At 42.0% G+C, this 16,477-nt stretch overlaps 2 protein-coding genes across 3 annotated transcripts; both read right to left on the reverse strand.

Moving 5' to 3' along the window:
- Window positions 1-1,418: 1,418 nt before the first annotated feature.
- Window positions 1,419-7,910, reverse strand: LOC108165858 (zinc finger protein 709-like). Its single transcript, XM_017302659.1, has 7 exons — window positions 7,669-7,910; window positions 6,470-6,672; window positions 6,273-6,374; window positions 6,099-6,194; window positions 5,915-6,025; window positions 5,121-5,244; window positions 1,419-4,250 (listed from the first exon to the last, which is right to left on the reverse strand). The coding sequence occupies exons 1-7, from the start codon at window positions 7,694-7,696 to the stop codon at window positions 1,651-1,653; spliced, it is 3,264 nt and encodes a 1,087-aa protein (XP_017158148.1). The 5' UTR covers window positions 7,697-7,910; the 3' UTR covers window positions 1,419-1,650.
- Window positions 7,911-8,868: 958 nt separating this feature from the next.
- On the reverse strand, window positions 8,869-14,690 carry LOC103459404 (zinc finger protein 11-like). Of its 2 annotated transcripts, XM_017302663.1 has the most exons (7): window positions 14,543-14,690; window positions 13,196-13,404; window positions 13,011-13,112; window positions 12,842-12,937; window positions 12,638-12,748; window positions 11,774-11,897; window positions 8,869-11,623 (listed from the first exon to the last, which is right to left on the reverse strand). In XM_017302663.1, the coding sequence occupies exons 1-7, from the start codon at window positions 14,568-14,570 to the stop codon at window positions 9,024-9,026; spliced, it is 3,270 nt and encodes a 1,089-aa protein (XP_017158152.1). In that variant the 5' UTR covers window positions 14,571-14,690; the 3' UTR covers window positions 8,869-9,023. The 2 variants fall into 2 exon arrangements, with proteins under 2 accessions (XP_017158152.1, XP_017158153.1); XM_017302664.1 differs by lacking the exons at window positions 13,196-13,404; window positions 14,543-14,690 and having other exon boundaries at window positions 12,842-12,924; window positions 13,011-13,106.
- Between the last annotated feature and the right edge of the window lie 1,787 nt (window positions 14,691-16,477).

Raw genomic sequence — 16,477 nt, forward strand, 5'->3', positions numbered from 1 at the left:
GAGCTGTTGCCTTGCAGCAAGAATGTTCTGGGTTCGATTCCCGGCCTGGGGTCTTTCTGCATGGATTTTGCATGTTCTCCCTGTGCATGCGTGGGTTTTCTCCGGGTACTCCGGTTTCCTCCCACAGTCCAAAAACATGACTGTCAGGTTAATTGGTCTGTCTAAATTGTCCCTAGGTTTTAGTGTGTGTGTGCATGGTTGTGTGTCCTGTGTGTCTCTGTGTTGCCCTGCGACAGACTGGCGACCTGTCCAGGGTGAACCCGCCTCTCGCCCGGAACGTTAGCTGGAGATGGGCACCAGCAACCCTCCCGACCCCACTGAGGGACAAGGGTGCCAAGAAAATGGATGGATGGATATATATTTTGAGAATCACAGAAAAAAAGTCATACATAAAAAATGTTCAACTTGAAACATTTTCGATGTTTGAAATTCAGACATTTCCATGCTTTCTGTAGATTTCTGTAAATGTTAAATTTTCTCAATTTATTTCTAGTAAATTTTAAACTTTCAAAACTTACAAATTTCCTGGTTTAGTTCTAGAAATTTTCTGAGATTAATCTAAAAATGTCAGATTTTGTTTTGGTGGAAAATTGTCCTTATTCCATATTAACAATGGACGTAAAAACGTGATGCTCAGCACACTGGATTTCAATTTTATCTCAAATTTCCCAGATCACACCTTGATTTCAACACTTTGACCCACCAGTATTTTCTAAAATCGACTGAATCCTACCGTTTTCAATTCTAAAGTTTTAAAGCAAGATACTGGACCTGTGGTTCTTGTGGAAGAAGATTTGGGAAAATGGAAATAATACATTTTGAATTCAATCTCAAGAATTGTCGTTTTTTCCCTTTAGAGCTCCATCTCCTCTTCCATGGGTTCATGATCTGGTTAAAACGGAATTTTTATATTCTGAAGTGTTAAAGGATCTGTCAGGTATTCGAGCACTTACTTGACAAGTCCAGGGTTAGTAGATGCATCTTGACCATCCACACTCCTAAAGCTAGAAGCAACCTGCAGATGATAGGACCTCGCCATTATTTAAACAGTTAAATGTGAAGGAATGCTGCAAAAACTCCAGTAAGACACTCAAACTTGTTTAAAAGCATGAGAACTCTGATTGCAGCTGTTCTGTAAAGACTAAGAAACAGAGAGATGGGTCAGAAACACGAAGACAAAAGTGGTGGGAACAAATGAAACAAAGACTAAGTTTTGTTTGACAGAAATCTTGAAACAACATACCAACCCTCAAATGGGTCAGATGAGGAGGATTCTCCAGGTAAAAAACATCCAGATCAGATCGATTTCTGCACATATTAAATCTTTTCCAGGATACGTTTTGATAAAAAGTACACAAAGTAGATGTATTCCGCAAGAAGTAATCTTTTCTCTGTTGACAAATTGAGTAATATTGAAATTATTGTTGGAATTGATCATTTTTATTTTAAAGACAAGACAGATAAAGGATACTAAAAAGTAAGACACCAATGACGGTTCAAGTTTTTAATGTTTCAAAGTTCAGAAAAGCAACATTTTTCTGCAGCCTTTCTGATTATTCATTCCTTTTGTTTTACAAGTTAACTCTGTGATGCTTAAAGGAAAATAAAAACAATGACTCGTAAACAAAATCCAATGAAGAAATTCAGAGTTCACGGGTTAAATTCTAGACCGACTTCCGCTGCAAACGTTTGTTCCAGCTTCACGTCGTGAGTGAGCGAATGTTCCCACAGCAGCTTCTTCTGCAGGAAAACCAACCCGCAGTCCTCACAGACGAAGCTCCGCGTTTTCCCAGTGTGAGTCCGCTGGTGTTTCTTCATGTGGTAGGACAGCCGGAAGGTTTTGTCGCAGAGGTCACATTTAAACGGTTTCTCCCCCGTGTGGATGCGCATGTGAGACTTCAAGTAGCCCGACTGGATGAACGCCTTGCTGCACACATCGCACTTGTACGGCCGCTCTCCGGTGTGGTAGCGGTTGTGGAGCCGGAGCTCGTTGGCGGTCAGGAAGGTCTTCCCGCAGACGGTGCACTGGTGCGGTCTCTCCCCGGTGTGGATGAGCTCGTGCCTCTTCAGGGACGTCTCCTTCATGAACTGCTTGCCGCAGGTCTTGCAGGGGTAGCGCACGCCGATGTGGACCTGCTCCACGTGGTTGCTGAGCTGCAGCTTGGTGCGGTAGGCCATGTCGCACTGCGAGCAGCTCCAGGGTTTCTCCTCGGAGTGCGTCCCCATGTGGACCGTCAGCTCCGAGGCTGAGCGGTAGCACTTCCCACACTGCCAGCACAGAAAGGGCTTCTCCCCGGTGTGCTTCCTCTGGTGGACCGTCAGGCAGTTGGATGAGCGGAACTTCTCGGGGCACATGTTGCAGGCGTATGGGAACTCTCCCTTATGTATCCTCTGGTGGATGGCGAGGTAGGACAGCTGGACGAAGGATTTGTCGCACTGCGGACACGGGAAGGGCCCGGTAAAGCCGTGCTGCTTCTCGTAGTGTTCCCTCAGTCGTCTCAGAAGGGTGAAGCTCTTCTCGCACATCGTGCATTTCATCGGCCGGTGCATGAGCTTGTGCCGTTCGAAGGCGGCCTCATTCCCCAGGATCTTGCCGCACTCCTTGCAGTAGAGCGGGTCGTGGATCCGCTGGTGGACTTTGAGCATCGTGACGCTCTTGAACTCCTTATTGCAGTCATCGCACTTCATCACTTCCCGGATCTCCACCTTGCAGACGTTCTCCTGGTGCTCCTTTAGGGCAGACGGATACTCAAAGTGTTTGCCACAGTTGGAGCACCAGACGGGGATCTTGGCCGTCTGGCCTTGTGCGGAGTCGGTGCCGCTCGCCTCGCTGTGGCTGGGTCCGGCTCTCTGCTCCTTCTTCCACGACAGACGGGACGTCTTCTTGTGGCAGATGGCGTAGATCTGGTGTCTCTTCAGGCCATGCATGTGTTTGAACCTCTTCTTGCAGTGGACGCAGTGAAACGGTCGGTCCTCTGTGTGGCACTGGATGTGCCTGTTCAGGGTTTTGATGCTGTCAAACACCCTGCTGCACACAGGGCACGCCTTTGGGGCTTTCTTTCTCCTCAAACCCACCACAGTCCGGTTATCCGTCATAGTTTCTGCAGGCGGGTCTAATTGTGTTTCTTTCTTGACTAATCCGTCAGGATCCTCCTGGTTCTGGGGTTCTGCTTCTGCCAGGATTTGCTCCACGGTCTTGCAGTGCTCCTCTCGGATGCCCTCGTGCCCGTGGATGATCTGGTGCTTCTTCAGAGTGTCTTTGTACTTGAAGCCCTTCTCACAGGTTATGCAGACGTACGGTCGCTCCTCGGAGTGGGAGCGTAAATGCTTCGCGATGTCCGCGGTGCAGGGGAGGATTCGGCCGCAGATTGGACAGATTTTCCCTTCCACCGATACAGCTGAGTGCGCCTCTGCGTTTGCATCTGGAGTGCCTTTCCTCGCTTTCTGCTCCCTGCTCTTACAAATCTCCCTCTCATGCCTCTTCAACACGTACAGGTTCTTGAACTTCTTGTCACAAAACGAACATTTATACGGACGGTCCTCTGAGTGGGACTTCATGTGTCGCTCCATGTCGACTTCCCGGGCGAAGTACTTCCCGCACAAGGAGCAGTTTTTATTTTCAGACGTCTCAGAGGTGCAGGGATCTCCCAGCTCTTCGTCTTTAGGGCTGCTGCTCATCGCTCCCTTCTCGTGAACCCGCATCATGTGGCGGTTCATATCGTACTGGTCCCTGAACCGCTTATCGCAGCTGCTGCACTTGTACTTCAGGTCGCGGTTTTCGTTGTGGATCTCCTGGTGGCGCCTCATGGCTGCGGCTCGCAGGAACGTCTTGTTGCACACGGGACACGTTTTGTTGTTGGAGTATTTTTTCCGCAGCCTCTTGGCCGCCTCTGATTCGCTGTTTTCCTTCGAAGCTTTCCTCTTCAGCTCCAGCCTCTTGCTTTGCTTCAGCGGCTGAAAAGCGGCGGGCTTCAACGCATCGTCCGAGTCGTCGAGCGCCGCTCCCGCGACGTTGGCTTCCATGTCTTCGTGATCGTCGGACTCCACCAGAGTCGGCTGCTCTATCTGAATGTAGTCCAACAGCGTCACAGTTTCGCCCTCCACCTGCACCGTCATGCAGCCCTGGATCTGGTCGACAGACGACTGGATCTGCAGCTCGTCAGGGTGGATCACGATCTTCTCCAGCTGGGGAAGAGACAGCGAGGACAGGATGCAGTTCCCAAACGATGATGGGATGTTCTGCATTTCATCTGTGGCAAAATTAAAATTTTATTTCAGTGATGAAATAAAAAAAAAAGAAGATGCTTTTGTACAAAAACGGGCTCAAAGTTCAGCTGAAAAACTCCTTGAACTTTTTTATGTCCGGTTACTACCACACACTAAGGTTATGTAGTGGCCTAGTCAAAGCTTGGAGTTGAATTCCAACCCAAATCAGGGCTTTTCAAATGAAACAACACCATGTGGATAAATGAAATAAATTCTGCAAAGACAAGCAGGACAAATTTTCCCCACAGAAATGGGAAGCTCAATGCTAGTTTTCACCAATACAGCTGTGGTGTCACAATCAGTCGTTCGGTTTAGGGGGCACATACTGTTTTCTACACAAAGAAAGTTTTTTTTTTCATTGTGAGAAGATTTAAATAATTCAGTGAAGACTTTTTACATTCCTTCGGTCATCTTTGAAATGAAAATGATCTGAAACATGTGACCGATATCGTTATCAACAAGATAAAAAAATAAAAAAACTCAAATTATGAAAATTTAACTTCAGAAGGTTCTGGATGCTTTTGCTTTGATTTAGTTTCTGATGTATTTTCAGTTTGTAAGACTATGTCCAGCAGTTTGTTTCAACTGTTTTCCATGTTTTTTTTAAATCTAAATCCCTCTTCAAGAGGAGTAGACATTAAGATTCTCTGGTTAGAATGGCCTAGTCAAAGTCCAGACTTAAATCAAATTGAGGCCTGCAGATGTAACTGTAACAGAGGGTGGGTTCTGAAGGAATTGACCCAGAACAGTTGACACTCAACCAAAATCACATAAAATCCCAGTAAAAAAAAGCATTAAGGTTTGTTGTTGTGTAAGAATCGGGGGTGTAAATACTTTTGTAAGTCACGACTCACCAGTAAAATCCACGTGTCCGAGTCTCGTCTGGTAGCGCAGGACAGTTTTCAGGTGCTGGGGGTCCGGTACCGAGTGAGCGCACTCCTCCAGCGCCGTCGGGATGCCGCCGAGGATGGACGCCGTCTGCGACGCAGAAACGAGAAGAAAGCGAACACGAAGCAGACGTTTTCTCAAATATGGGAAAGACAAGAGAACGTTTCCTTAAAGTAAAACAGATCATCATGGAGTCTCTGTAACAAACATTTAACTAAATCCAGATGCCAGCTGGTTGTTTCAGCACAAGGAAAACTTGTTTTCTGTTTCACATCACAAATTTAAAGATGCATGTTTGCTCAAATCTTACTCTGACTTTGCTCAGCCAGCTGACTTGGCAGTGGGCAGCAATAGAACTACGCTAATTTATCCTTCAAACTGCCAAATCCCAAACTTTCTGTGATATCTCGTTAACCTGTTGCTACGTTTCTATTAAGCACAGAATTACGCACATTGAAATTCTAAACAACATATGGAAAGACGTAAATTAAAAAAAAAATTTTTTTTGATAAAACCTTTTGGGCTACTTGTTCTTTCAGTTTCAACAAAATAGATGTATTTGGCAAAACTGACTAATTGCATGAACTAGCTTATTTATGTGTAATTTAATTAAATTTCTTACTTAATAGGAACACGGCAATTGCGAAATTGTTTCTTTTTTCTAACATTAGCAAAATATCAACAAAGATTTTCAAATATTTGTAATGGAATCGCAGCTTGTGTGATTAAAACCTTTAAGGCGATGCGAGTGTTCGTCTACCTGCTGGATGTCGGGAACTGGGAGAAGCTTCTCCAGTCGGGACAGGAAGTCCAACATCAGCATCTGCAGAGCGTTGTCATAATCGGGCCCGAAATCTGTGGGGAAAACATCCTAGAGAAGGAAAGGTTGGATTTTAGTCTGAAGAGTACATGGTTAAGAAGAGCTTAATGCGAAAACTAAAGACCTGGAAGAACTTCTCCTTCTCTTCAGGATCCTTCAGCAACAACCCGACCTGATCCACAAAGTTTGACTCTGGGAACTGAACATCTGAAAAACAAGGCTGGAAACACAGGAAAGTTCACATTAATGAGATCTGATTGGCTCTGATCGGTTAAATGTTTTATTTTAAGAGGCTAACCTGTGCGGCCCAGGTGGATATGAGGGATTTTATCTGATCCAGGTGCATCTGGATGGATTCTGTGTCGGGGATCTGCTCGGAGCGACACAATTCAAGAACAACCTGGAGGAAAGGACGAAAAGGTGGAAGGCTGAGCGAACTGTTCTTCACTCACTCTCTGATGCTCCTCCATCAGATGGCACTCGTTTTTTGCTCACCCGTGCTCTCAGTCCCAGGAGCAGCTGGGTTTTCTGGTCTGGATTCAACAGTTCTGGCACAAGATCAGTGATGGTGCTGATGAAGTCCTCCACTAATCCGTATTCGTGAAGGTTCCCGCTCTGCACAATGTGCCACATGGCCGCAGACACCAAGCGGAGGGGGGGGATGAAGAGGCGAAGAGACGGCAGCAGGAGAGGCGGATCTGGACAACATTTCACAGAATTAGAAAACCACAACCTTTTTTTTTTAAGCTTTTACATTGAAATATCTTAAAATAGTCGAGTTTAATCCCAAAAATAAACAGAAAATTGGTCAGCATTTCATGGATTAATGACAATTTAAAATACAAAATAATTTAATGAAAAACGAAACAATTACAAAGTAATACATTTTACTGTAAATGTTAAGTTATGCATTAAATAGCTGGATAGATTTGACGATTAAAAAGAAGGCCGTTTTAATGCAACATTTTTATTAAAAACGGTTTAAATAACTATTTAACGTTTTATTATTTGATTTTGATAGTTGTTGCGTTCTGTATTGTACAGCTAAAAATATGAAATGCAAGAAAAAAGCTTTCAACACTTTGCTTTCCAAGAAGTTACTTATTTCTGGTGCCAATCGCTTATTCTCTAATATTTCTGACGCCCACTTCAACTTCTGCTCCAGCCTGCCGCTTGGTGCGTTCACGGACAGAAACACGTGTGGTAAAAACGAACTATAACACCGGTGGAGTCCGACAGTGTGATGGACGCAACATCTGTAGCCGTTTACTTAATGAATAATCTTAAAATACATGTAAGTGATGAACATAAACCGATGCAGATGATATAGTGGTTGTTCTGTCTTCAGATCTCAGATCAGATGCTTGCAGCCAGCGTTGCTGACTCTAGTTTTATCTGAAGCCCATGAAGGTAACACTTGTCAGCGGTTAGTCGGCGGCTATAACGTAAACTAACGATAACCACGATTGAAGCGCATATTTTAAGAATGTGAGGATTTTTTTTGTTAGGTATTGGTCCGCATTTATTTACGCTCATTCACCCAGTCCAGTTCCCCGGCGTGCGGTGCAGCGTAGCAAAAACCAACCGCCATCTCAGAGCGGCGTACGCCATGTTTGAAATCGGGCGCACACACTCTGAGAGAAAAACCAACAACTCGGTAAAAACAAACGCTACACAAACGCTCATTGACTTACCGCCATTGGTTGGTTCTGAGCTCTCCATATTGTGCCGAAAAGTACTCAGTTAGGAATATATATCAATTCGGGGACGTTGTGAGTCGACGTCCGCCCGACCCTGCGGTGCAACCAGCTGCTGGCGGGGAGGAAAAGACGGTTAGATATCCTGTTCATAGTGCGCAGGCGCAGTATGTCAACATATGCTTATTTGATAACGTTTACTGCTTTAACCGTGATGTATTTTCACACGTTAGCACAAGCTATTAATTATTCTGACATGTTAGGAAAAAATAAAAATAAAATTATTTTAAAACCTGTTGCTTCCAAATATCCTTCTTCACATAATTAATGCGGTCTATGTTGCTCGCCACCGCCACCTAGAGTAAATTCGGCATTTAATGGCAGGGCAATAATTTAGTATGAAGAGCCAAAAGTGCCAAGAAAATAAAACATGAACTATTCATTGTTCATAAAAACAATAATATATGATAGTTTAAATAAAATCAAATATAAATATGTACAAAAATAGTATATTTTTATTGAATCACAGCATTTTTAATCACTTTCTGAAATCTGAAAACTAATGTCTAAGCAAACACTGAAATATATTTGATGATAGTGAAAATATGAGTATATGGGTAACGAGCAATAATTGACACTTTTAATAGCTAAAATTTTAAACAAATGGTCACACTGTTTTTATTTTTTTACCAATAGCACAAAATTTACACCTAGTTTAGTTATTGAAATGTACATACAAGTAAACTGGATAATGAAAAACACAGGAATGTATTTTCTATAATAGAAAATTAAAGGAACTATATCCACATGTAGTCATGTATTGAATACATGGTTAAAACAAATTTATTTTTGTAATTTAATATATGAATTTCCAAATGTATGAACAATATACACTAGTCCAACATTAATCTAATGTCGAAGTACAAATAATTTTGAGGGCAACTACATATTTAGTGACTTATTGAATTGTTTCACTTTTGACCTTTGTTTATTTATTAGCCACATATTGATTGCTCTAAAACATAACAAAAAAATCTATTTTTTGGTTTGAAGTTTGTTTTGTGAGAAATAAATGCCTCTTTAAACTTGATTAATTCATGTCAACTGCATAGTTTTTACACAAAAGCAATGAATCTGCATGTAATGTGGATTGATATAAGTAACTCTTTTTACATAGATTTCACTTAGCACCATCACTGAAACTCTTATCTTACGGTTTAATCACTGGTGACAAAAACAAATAATGAAAAACGTTAACTGGAAAGAGCTTGTGACCAAAAATTTAATGAAGAAATAGGAATGTCTCAGAAAAATTAGGAAATGTTACAATTTATGTAGAGCAGACAGAAAGCTTATTGATACTCCAACTCAATCTCATTTCCAAAGACCGTCTCGATGTTCTGTTCGTGAGTGACAGAGTGTTCGTTCAGCAGTTTCCTTTGGGAAAAACTGAGTCCACAGATCTCACATGTGAAGCTCTTCTGTTTCCCATCATGAGTGAGTCTGTGTTTCTGCATGTTTCTCGACAACCTGAAGCGTTTGTCGCAGATTTCGCATGCGTACGGCTTCTCTCCTGTGTGGAGACGCATGTGGATCTTTAAGTAGCTCGACTGGATGAAAGCCTTGCAGCACACCTCGCACTTATACGGGCGCACGCCGGTGTGGTACCTGCTGTGCCGCAGGAGCTCGTTGCCGGTCAGAAAGGATTTGTCGCACTCTGTGCACGGAAAAGGCCTCTCGCCCGTGTGAGTGAGCTCGTGCCTTTTCAGCGACATCTCCTTCATGAACTGCTTCCCGCAGGTGGCACATGTGAACCGGATACAGAGGTGGACTTGCTCCACGTGGTTCTTGAGCTGCGCCTTTGTGCGGTAAGCCATGTTGCACTCAGTGCAGACCCAGGGTCTCTCCTCGGAGTGGGTTCCCATGTGCATGGAGAGGTCCGAGGCGGCGCGGTACGACTTCCCACACTGCCAGCACAGGAAGGGCTTCTCCCCGGAGTGTTTCCGCCGATGAACCGTCAACAAGGAGGAGGTCCTGAACTTCTCAGGACAACTGTCACAGACAAACGGAAACTCCCCTCTGTGGATCCTCTGGTGGATAATGAGATAGGAAAGTTGGACAAAGGTTTTATCACACTGAGTACACGGGAAGGGCCCTGTGAAGTTGTGCTGCTTCTCATAGTGTTCTCTAAGACGTCTTGAGATGATGAACGTCTCATCGCACATCGTGCACTGCATCGGCCTGTGCAACAGCTTGTGCCGCTCGAAGGCGGGTTCGTCAGCCAGGATCTTCTTGCAGTCTTTGCAGTACAACGGGTTGTGAACCTTCTTGTGCACCTTGAGCATCGTTATGCTTTTGAACTCCTTTCCACACTCGTTGCATTTCTTCACCGTCGGTTCTGCTCGGCAAACGCTTTCCTGGTGCTCTTTCAGGGCGGGCAGGGACTCGAAGTGTTGGCTGCAGTTTGAGCACCAGACAAATACCTGTTGGAGATCCGTTTCACCTTGATTGGACCCTTTCTTCAGCGAGTAACGTGGGGGTTTGTTGTAGCAGACTGCATAGATCTGGTGTCTTTTGAGTCCGTACAAGTCTTTATAGCGCCTCTTGCAGTGGACGCAGTAATACGGCCGGTCGACCCTGTGGGACTGGAGATGCTTGTTCAAAGTTTTAATCATATCAAACGTCTTGGAACAGACAGGACACACTTTCAGGCCTTCTTTGGACATCTTCAGAACAGGTACACTCTCTTTTGGAGAGTCTTCAGATCCCTCCAGATCCATTTCTTCTGGTCCACCAGTATCACCAGTACACTGAGCATCAGCCTCTGAGAGAAGCCTCTCCAGTTTCATGCACTGCACCTCCCTGATGCCCTTGTGGCCTTTGAGAGTTTGGTGCTTCTTTATTGTATCTTTGTACTTGAAGCCCTTCTCACACGTGAGGCAGACATATGGTCGCTCTTCAGAGTGAGATCGCAAATGCTTCTTAATGTCTCGGTTGTTCTTAATGGTCATGCTGCAGATGGGACAAACTTTATGTTTAACTGATACTTCAGTCAACAGCAGCATAGATGGAGTCAGCTCTGTATTTAAAGGTGGATTGTTTGGAGGTTCTGCTGATACATCTGCAGTTGTTTCTGGATTTAAGGATTCCTTTTCCTTTTTCTTGGCCATTTTCTCCACTTTTGTTTTGCAGCTCTTCTCATGTGACTTCAAGGCGTAAGGGTTTTTAAACTTCTTTCCACACAAAGAACACTGATGTGGGCGCTCCCCTGAATGAGTCTCTATGTGCCGCTTCAGATCACTCTGCCAGGCGAAATATTTCCTGCAGTGAGGACAGGTTTGATTTGTGGCGGACTCTTTGGACTTCCTGGCTCTCGTATTAGTGCCGTCACTCGTCTCTCCCTTTTCGTGGACTCGCATGGTGTGTCGCTTCAGGTCGTACTGGTCCCTGAATCGTTTGTCGCAGTTGGCACAATTATGATTGTAGTCGCGCTTTGTTTTGTGAATCTCCAGGTGCCGCCTCATGCCGGCAGCACGCGGGAACGTCTTGTTACACACAGGGCACGTTTTGCTGTCGTGGTATTTCCTTCGGACTCTTTTAGGTTTCACTGGATCTTTCTTTTCTTTAAAAACTCTTCTTCTGAGTCGGAGCCACCTTGTTTGCCGCGGAGGCTCTACGCCGTCACCTGAATCCTGGTGTGGTGCTTCCTGCACAGATTCCTCCATATTTGATTCTCCAGGATCATCCGGCTGAACTGGACTGGAAGGCCCAACATCGTCAACCAGGGTCACAGTTTCTTCCTCCACTTTGACGGCCAAGGTATTAGGCAACAGCGCCGGCAAAGGCTGCGTCTGTATCGGGTCGGAACAGACCACAAGTTGGTCCAGTTGAGGAAGAGACAAGGATGACAGGATGGAGGTCCCAGTGGAGGATGGAATGGTCTTAGTTTCATCTGTGTGGAAATAAAAACTGTTCAGCCATTTCTACAAACAAGAATTGGCTTGAATTTGTTGAGTTTTCTTCGAATTATACATCCAGCCAGAACTTCACCAGAAGCTCATTGTCCATTTGCAAGTACTACACAGATACTGAAGAGACTCACCGGAAAAATCAAGACATCCGAGCGTTGTGTGGTACCGCAGAGCAGCTGCCAGGTGCTGTGGGTCGGGGACAGAGTGAGCGGACTCCTCCAAGGCAGAAGGCACTGCACTCAGCATGGATGCAGTCTGGAAAGTTTGAATTTTGAGGGGGAAAAAAGTCAGAATTTTGAAAGTAAGGTCTGAATTTTGAGATTAAAGTCAAGCATTTTGAGGAAAAGAGTCAGAATTATGAGAATACATTTGGAATTCTGAAGTTAAATTGAGAATTTTGAGATTAAAGCCAGAATGTTAAAATTTAGGCCTAAATAGTGAGAATTAAAAAAAAAAAAATCTAAGAATTTTGAAAAAGATAAAGCAGAAATATGAGAATAAAGTCAGAATTTTGAAATAGAGGTGAATTTTGAACAAATTCAATAACTATGGAAAAACGACAGAATTATCTGAATAAATGTGGAATTCTGGGATTAAATTGATAATTTTTAAATTTAAATCAGAATTTTAAAATTCAGATCTGAATTTTGAGGTTAAAGTCAGAATTATGAGAAAAACATTTGAATTCTGAGATTAAATTGAGAATTTTGAGATTAAAGGCAAAATTTTAAAACTTAGGTCTTGTGAGAATAAAAAAAATCAAGAATTTTGAAAAAAAAAAAATCAGAAATAGATTAAAGTCTGAATTTTGAAATTAAGGTGAATTTTGTTTTAAAAAAATATCTGATATTAAGGTCTAAATTTTGACAATAAAGTCTAAATTTTGAAGTCAGAATCCTGAGATTAAATGTGAAATTTCAAGCTTCTGTGGAATACACATTACACATGTTAAAGAAAAACGGAGGTGACGGATGATGAAGCTCCAGCTCTTCTACCTGCTGAATATCAGGAACTGGAAGAAGCTTCTCCAGTCTGGACACAAAGTCCAGCATCAGCATCTGCAGAGCGTTGTCAAAATCAGGTCCAAAATCTGTGGGGAAAACATCCTGCAGGACAATGACCACAGTTCACCTATAAATGCATCTTATTGCCAACCAAACATCAACTTCTGGTCCTATACCACGCCGTTCTGGACAAACCTGGAAGAACTTCTTCCTCTCCTCCGGGTGCTTCAACATCAGCTCCACCTGATCCACAAAGTTTGTCTCGGGAAAACTTACATCTGCAAAGCAAGGCTGGAAATAAGACGCACAGCTTCAGTTAAATAATGGAGTGAATGATCCAGAAGACATCATGTAAGGAACCAACCTGCGCTGCCCATGAGGACATGAGGGTTCTGATCTGATCCAGATGCATCTCGACAGATTCTGTGTCTGTGGACTTCTCCGAACGACACAGTTCAAGAACGAGCTGCAAGAAAAGACGTCATCTCAAACACTTTACGCAGGTCACACATCAGCATTTTTGTACGATTGATAAGTGTCTCTGTTTACTCGTGCTCTGAGTCCAAGAAGGAGCTGGACTTTCTGCTCCGAGTTCAAAAGTTCTGGCACAACATTTGTGACTCTGCTGATGAACTCTTCCACCATCCCATAATCCTGAACGTTCCTGCTCTGCACTGTGTGCCACATGGCTCCAGAGACCAAACGGAGGGGAGGAATGAAGAGGCGAAGAGACGGGAGCTGGAGCTGGAGAGGTGGATCTAGAAATAAAGATTTAAACTTGTTGTTTTTGCATTTTGACACTGAAAAACAATGTTTTCAAAAATCCGGCCTTCAGTTTTGAGCTGAATTTTAAAGAATGTGTTACACTAAAAGTGGAAAAGGTTACAATTTAATATGAGTTATGCTTATATGCTCATAAAAAACAACAATAAATGCATATATTATGAAGAGATGCATGTAAAATATCTTTTAAAAATACATTTTTCCTTATTTGTGAATGTTACCGGAAGAATTTTCAACTTTCGTTTCTTCGACAATGTGTTGGAGGCTGAAATTTGCTAACATGTAATCAATTTCCGTAGACTTACAAATCAGACATTAGGTCCCATCTTTTGAGTCACAATTGCAGTTTATTAACTTCTTTTTGTTGTCATTAAATGCATAAGAATAATCTCCTTCTATATTAGAAATATCAGCACATCTTTCGACAGCACGAGAAAAAAAAAGTCTAAATGGTCTCAATTAGTGGCCCTAACTGTGTTCCATATAATTATGTTGAGAAAACATTTATTTTTGAGGTTCTGAGTTCCTTATGAACACAATTAAGCAATCATTTAATGATATTTTTAATGATTTGTGGCATTTCTTGAGCTCCATATAGCTTAGCAACAAGTCAGGAAATCGTGTTGCTCCATGATGCATTCAAAAGTCACGTAAAGTCGGAGCAGGATGATCTACCTAACTGAGCAATAACAACAGCGGTAAAAGTTCAGTAGAGACTAAAATGGCATTTACAAGGGATAACTATCTTTTATAAGATAGCTCAAATGTAGCTTTCCAGAAAGTAGTTAAGCTTTCAGACGGCAAAAAGGTAATAATCGAAGTTAAACCATCTAGAAGTATTTACTACGCCTTATGATTAGTACGCCGTAAGTTAAATTTGAGTAATTTCCAATTAATTAAAACATGACGATGCTTAGAAGTTAGCTAACTTCTAACATAAACTTTAAGTCTAAGTTGAGCACACAGCAGCTTCCTGGTGGAGCAACACGGCACCGAAACGCCGTCAACATCCCGAATCGAGCTACGCCATATTGAAAATGGGGCGCACACGCTCCAAAACATCAACTAATAACTCGTTAAGAACAACGAGTGCTGACATTCTAGGTGGCTTACCGTTTTCTATGTGATCCGGGCTTTCCATGTTGTTTTGTAAAGTTAGCAATCTGAATAAACAGTTTACCTCGACACTGTTTCAGGTCGACGTACATACAGACCTGCAGAGCAAACGGAGAGGAAGGGCGGCGCGGCGGTTTATACGTACGGCGCATGCGCTGTAGCAGAATATAGGTCAATGCTTGCATTCTGCCGTCCAACAGTTCGCTTACAGCAGCACAACAACACACATCGGTTTTAACGTTAATTTATAAGAGGATTTAATTACCGCACTGTGGAGGAAACACAATATATTGGTGATACCAAGTTTAACGTCGCTATCGAGAGATCATTTCATGGAATGAGGAAAATTACTTATACTTTTAAATATATATGCGTATATAATTAGGCATTTTGATGTCAATAGTGCCTCAGAAAAACACTACTAAACTAAATTTTGACAGATTTGAATTGAATTTCTTTGAAATCAACACGTTTTGCACGCATTTTTAATGTCAGAAAAATAATTTAGCAAGTTTTTCCATATACTTTTGCTTAGCTTAGCCCTCAAACACACATTCCTCTCACAAAAACAAGGAAAAAAAGACAATTAAGACTTTAGATGTTTTTAAGCTGAGGTCTTTATTAGCTGTCCACAATATCATGTCATGGAACGACAGAAACCGTAGCATGAGTGTAACATTTCTCTTTGTTGTTAAACTCCAGCACATCTCTGCTTCTTACACCATGTATAATTTATATTTTATATATATATGTATATATATATAATTTGTACAATGTACATTTTCCCTTCAAAGGAACAGAAGTAGCAAAAGTTTCATCCCCATGTGGATTTAAACTAACCCATGCAAGTTATCACTGTGTCTAGGGAAAATTAGGTATATTACCAGTAACAAATACGGAGGATAATAAATGCTCAGACAAACACAAAGGAGGGTGTTGAGACAAAGCTGCTGTACAGAACACATTCCCAACAACATTAAACAAGAAGAGCCATGCAAACTGACATTTACTCTACAGCTTTGACCCATTTTGGGCCAGAAATGCCAGAAATGGGACAAGCTAAGCTGTTTTTTTTTCTTTTTTGCTACTGGCATAACATTAAGACTAACAGAAACAGATAAGCATAAAATCTTCCGACTTTATTTTCATACTTTAGTTGCTGTTGGGTCACAATAAGACTTTAACTCAAGCTCACTGGTAGAATACTCTGATTGTGTGAGGCTACAGTAACACTGGCACAAAAAAAGTGCTTTGACATCATCATGAACCTTGGTTTGCATCAGGTTATATATCACTTTCAAATAAAGCGTTTCCACTAAAATATGTGAATATGTGATGATTCATTTAAGTTATTAACATACAGTAAACTCTTTAAAGCATTCAGGGTAAAATAAACAAAAACACACCATGGGCTGCCACAGATATTTGACCAAAAATATATATATTTAAGCAAATTTCAGTCACTCGTTTAGCTCACATTTACACCATAGCCAACCTCATGGGAACACAATCTGATGTAAATATTGCTTCTACTAAATGTCTTAAAGCATTATTAAATATAATCTTTTCAAAACTGCTGAATGTAAAATAAAATATATACTGCTATGCATGTAGATAAGAAAATAAAACTGTAGTATAGCATCTATAATCTGTCAATATTTATAGAAGTTCATATATTATGTTAAGATTCTCTCAAAATTTAGGCTAAAATATGGATGTAATTTTGAGTGTGCTACAGTAATTATATTTCATAAGAATATAAATAGTGATTGATAGTGAAAAAAAACATTACATATAAAAATGAAAACTGATTTGACTTGCATTTGGTCTGTTGCTGGAAAAAATTGCACAATTTCTTAATCTCCAACCGCTTCGTGTTACATTCATTAAATAGATTTCAGCCGTATATTAAAATACAACTGAATGCATAAC

This window comes from Poecilia reticulata, linkage group LG23 (genome assembly GCF_000633615.1).
Source record: "Poecilia reticulata strain Guanapo linkage group LG23, Guppy_female_1.0+MT, whole genome shotgun sequence".
Taxonomy (NCBI): Eukaryota; Metazoa; Chordata; class Actinopteri; order Cyprinodontiformes; family Poeciliidae; genus Poecilia; species Poecilia reticulata.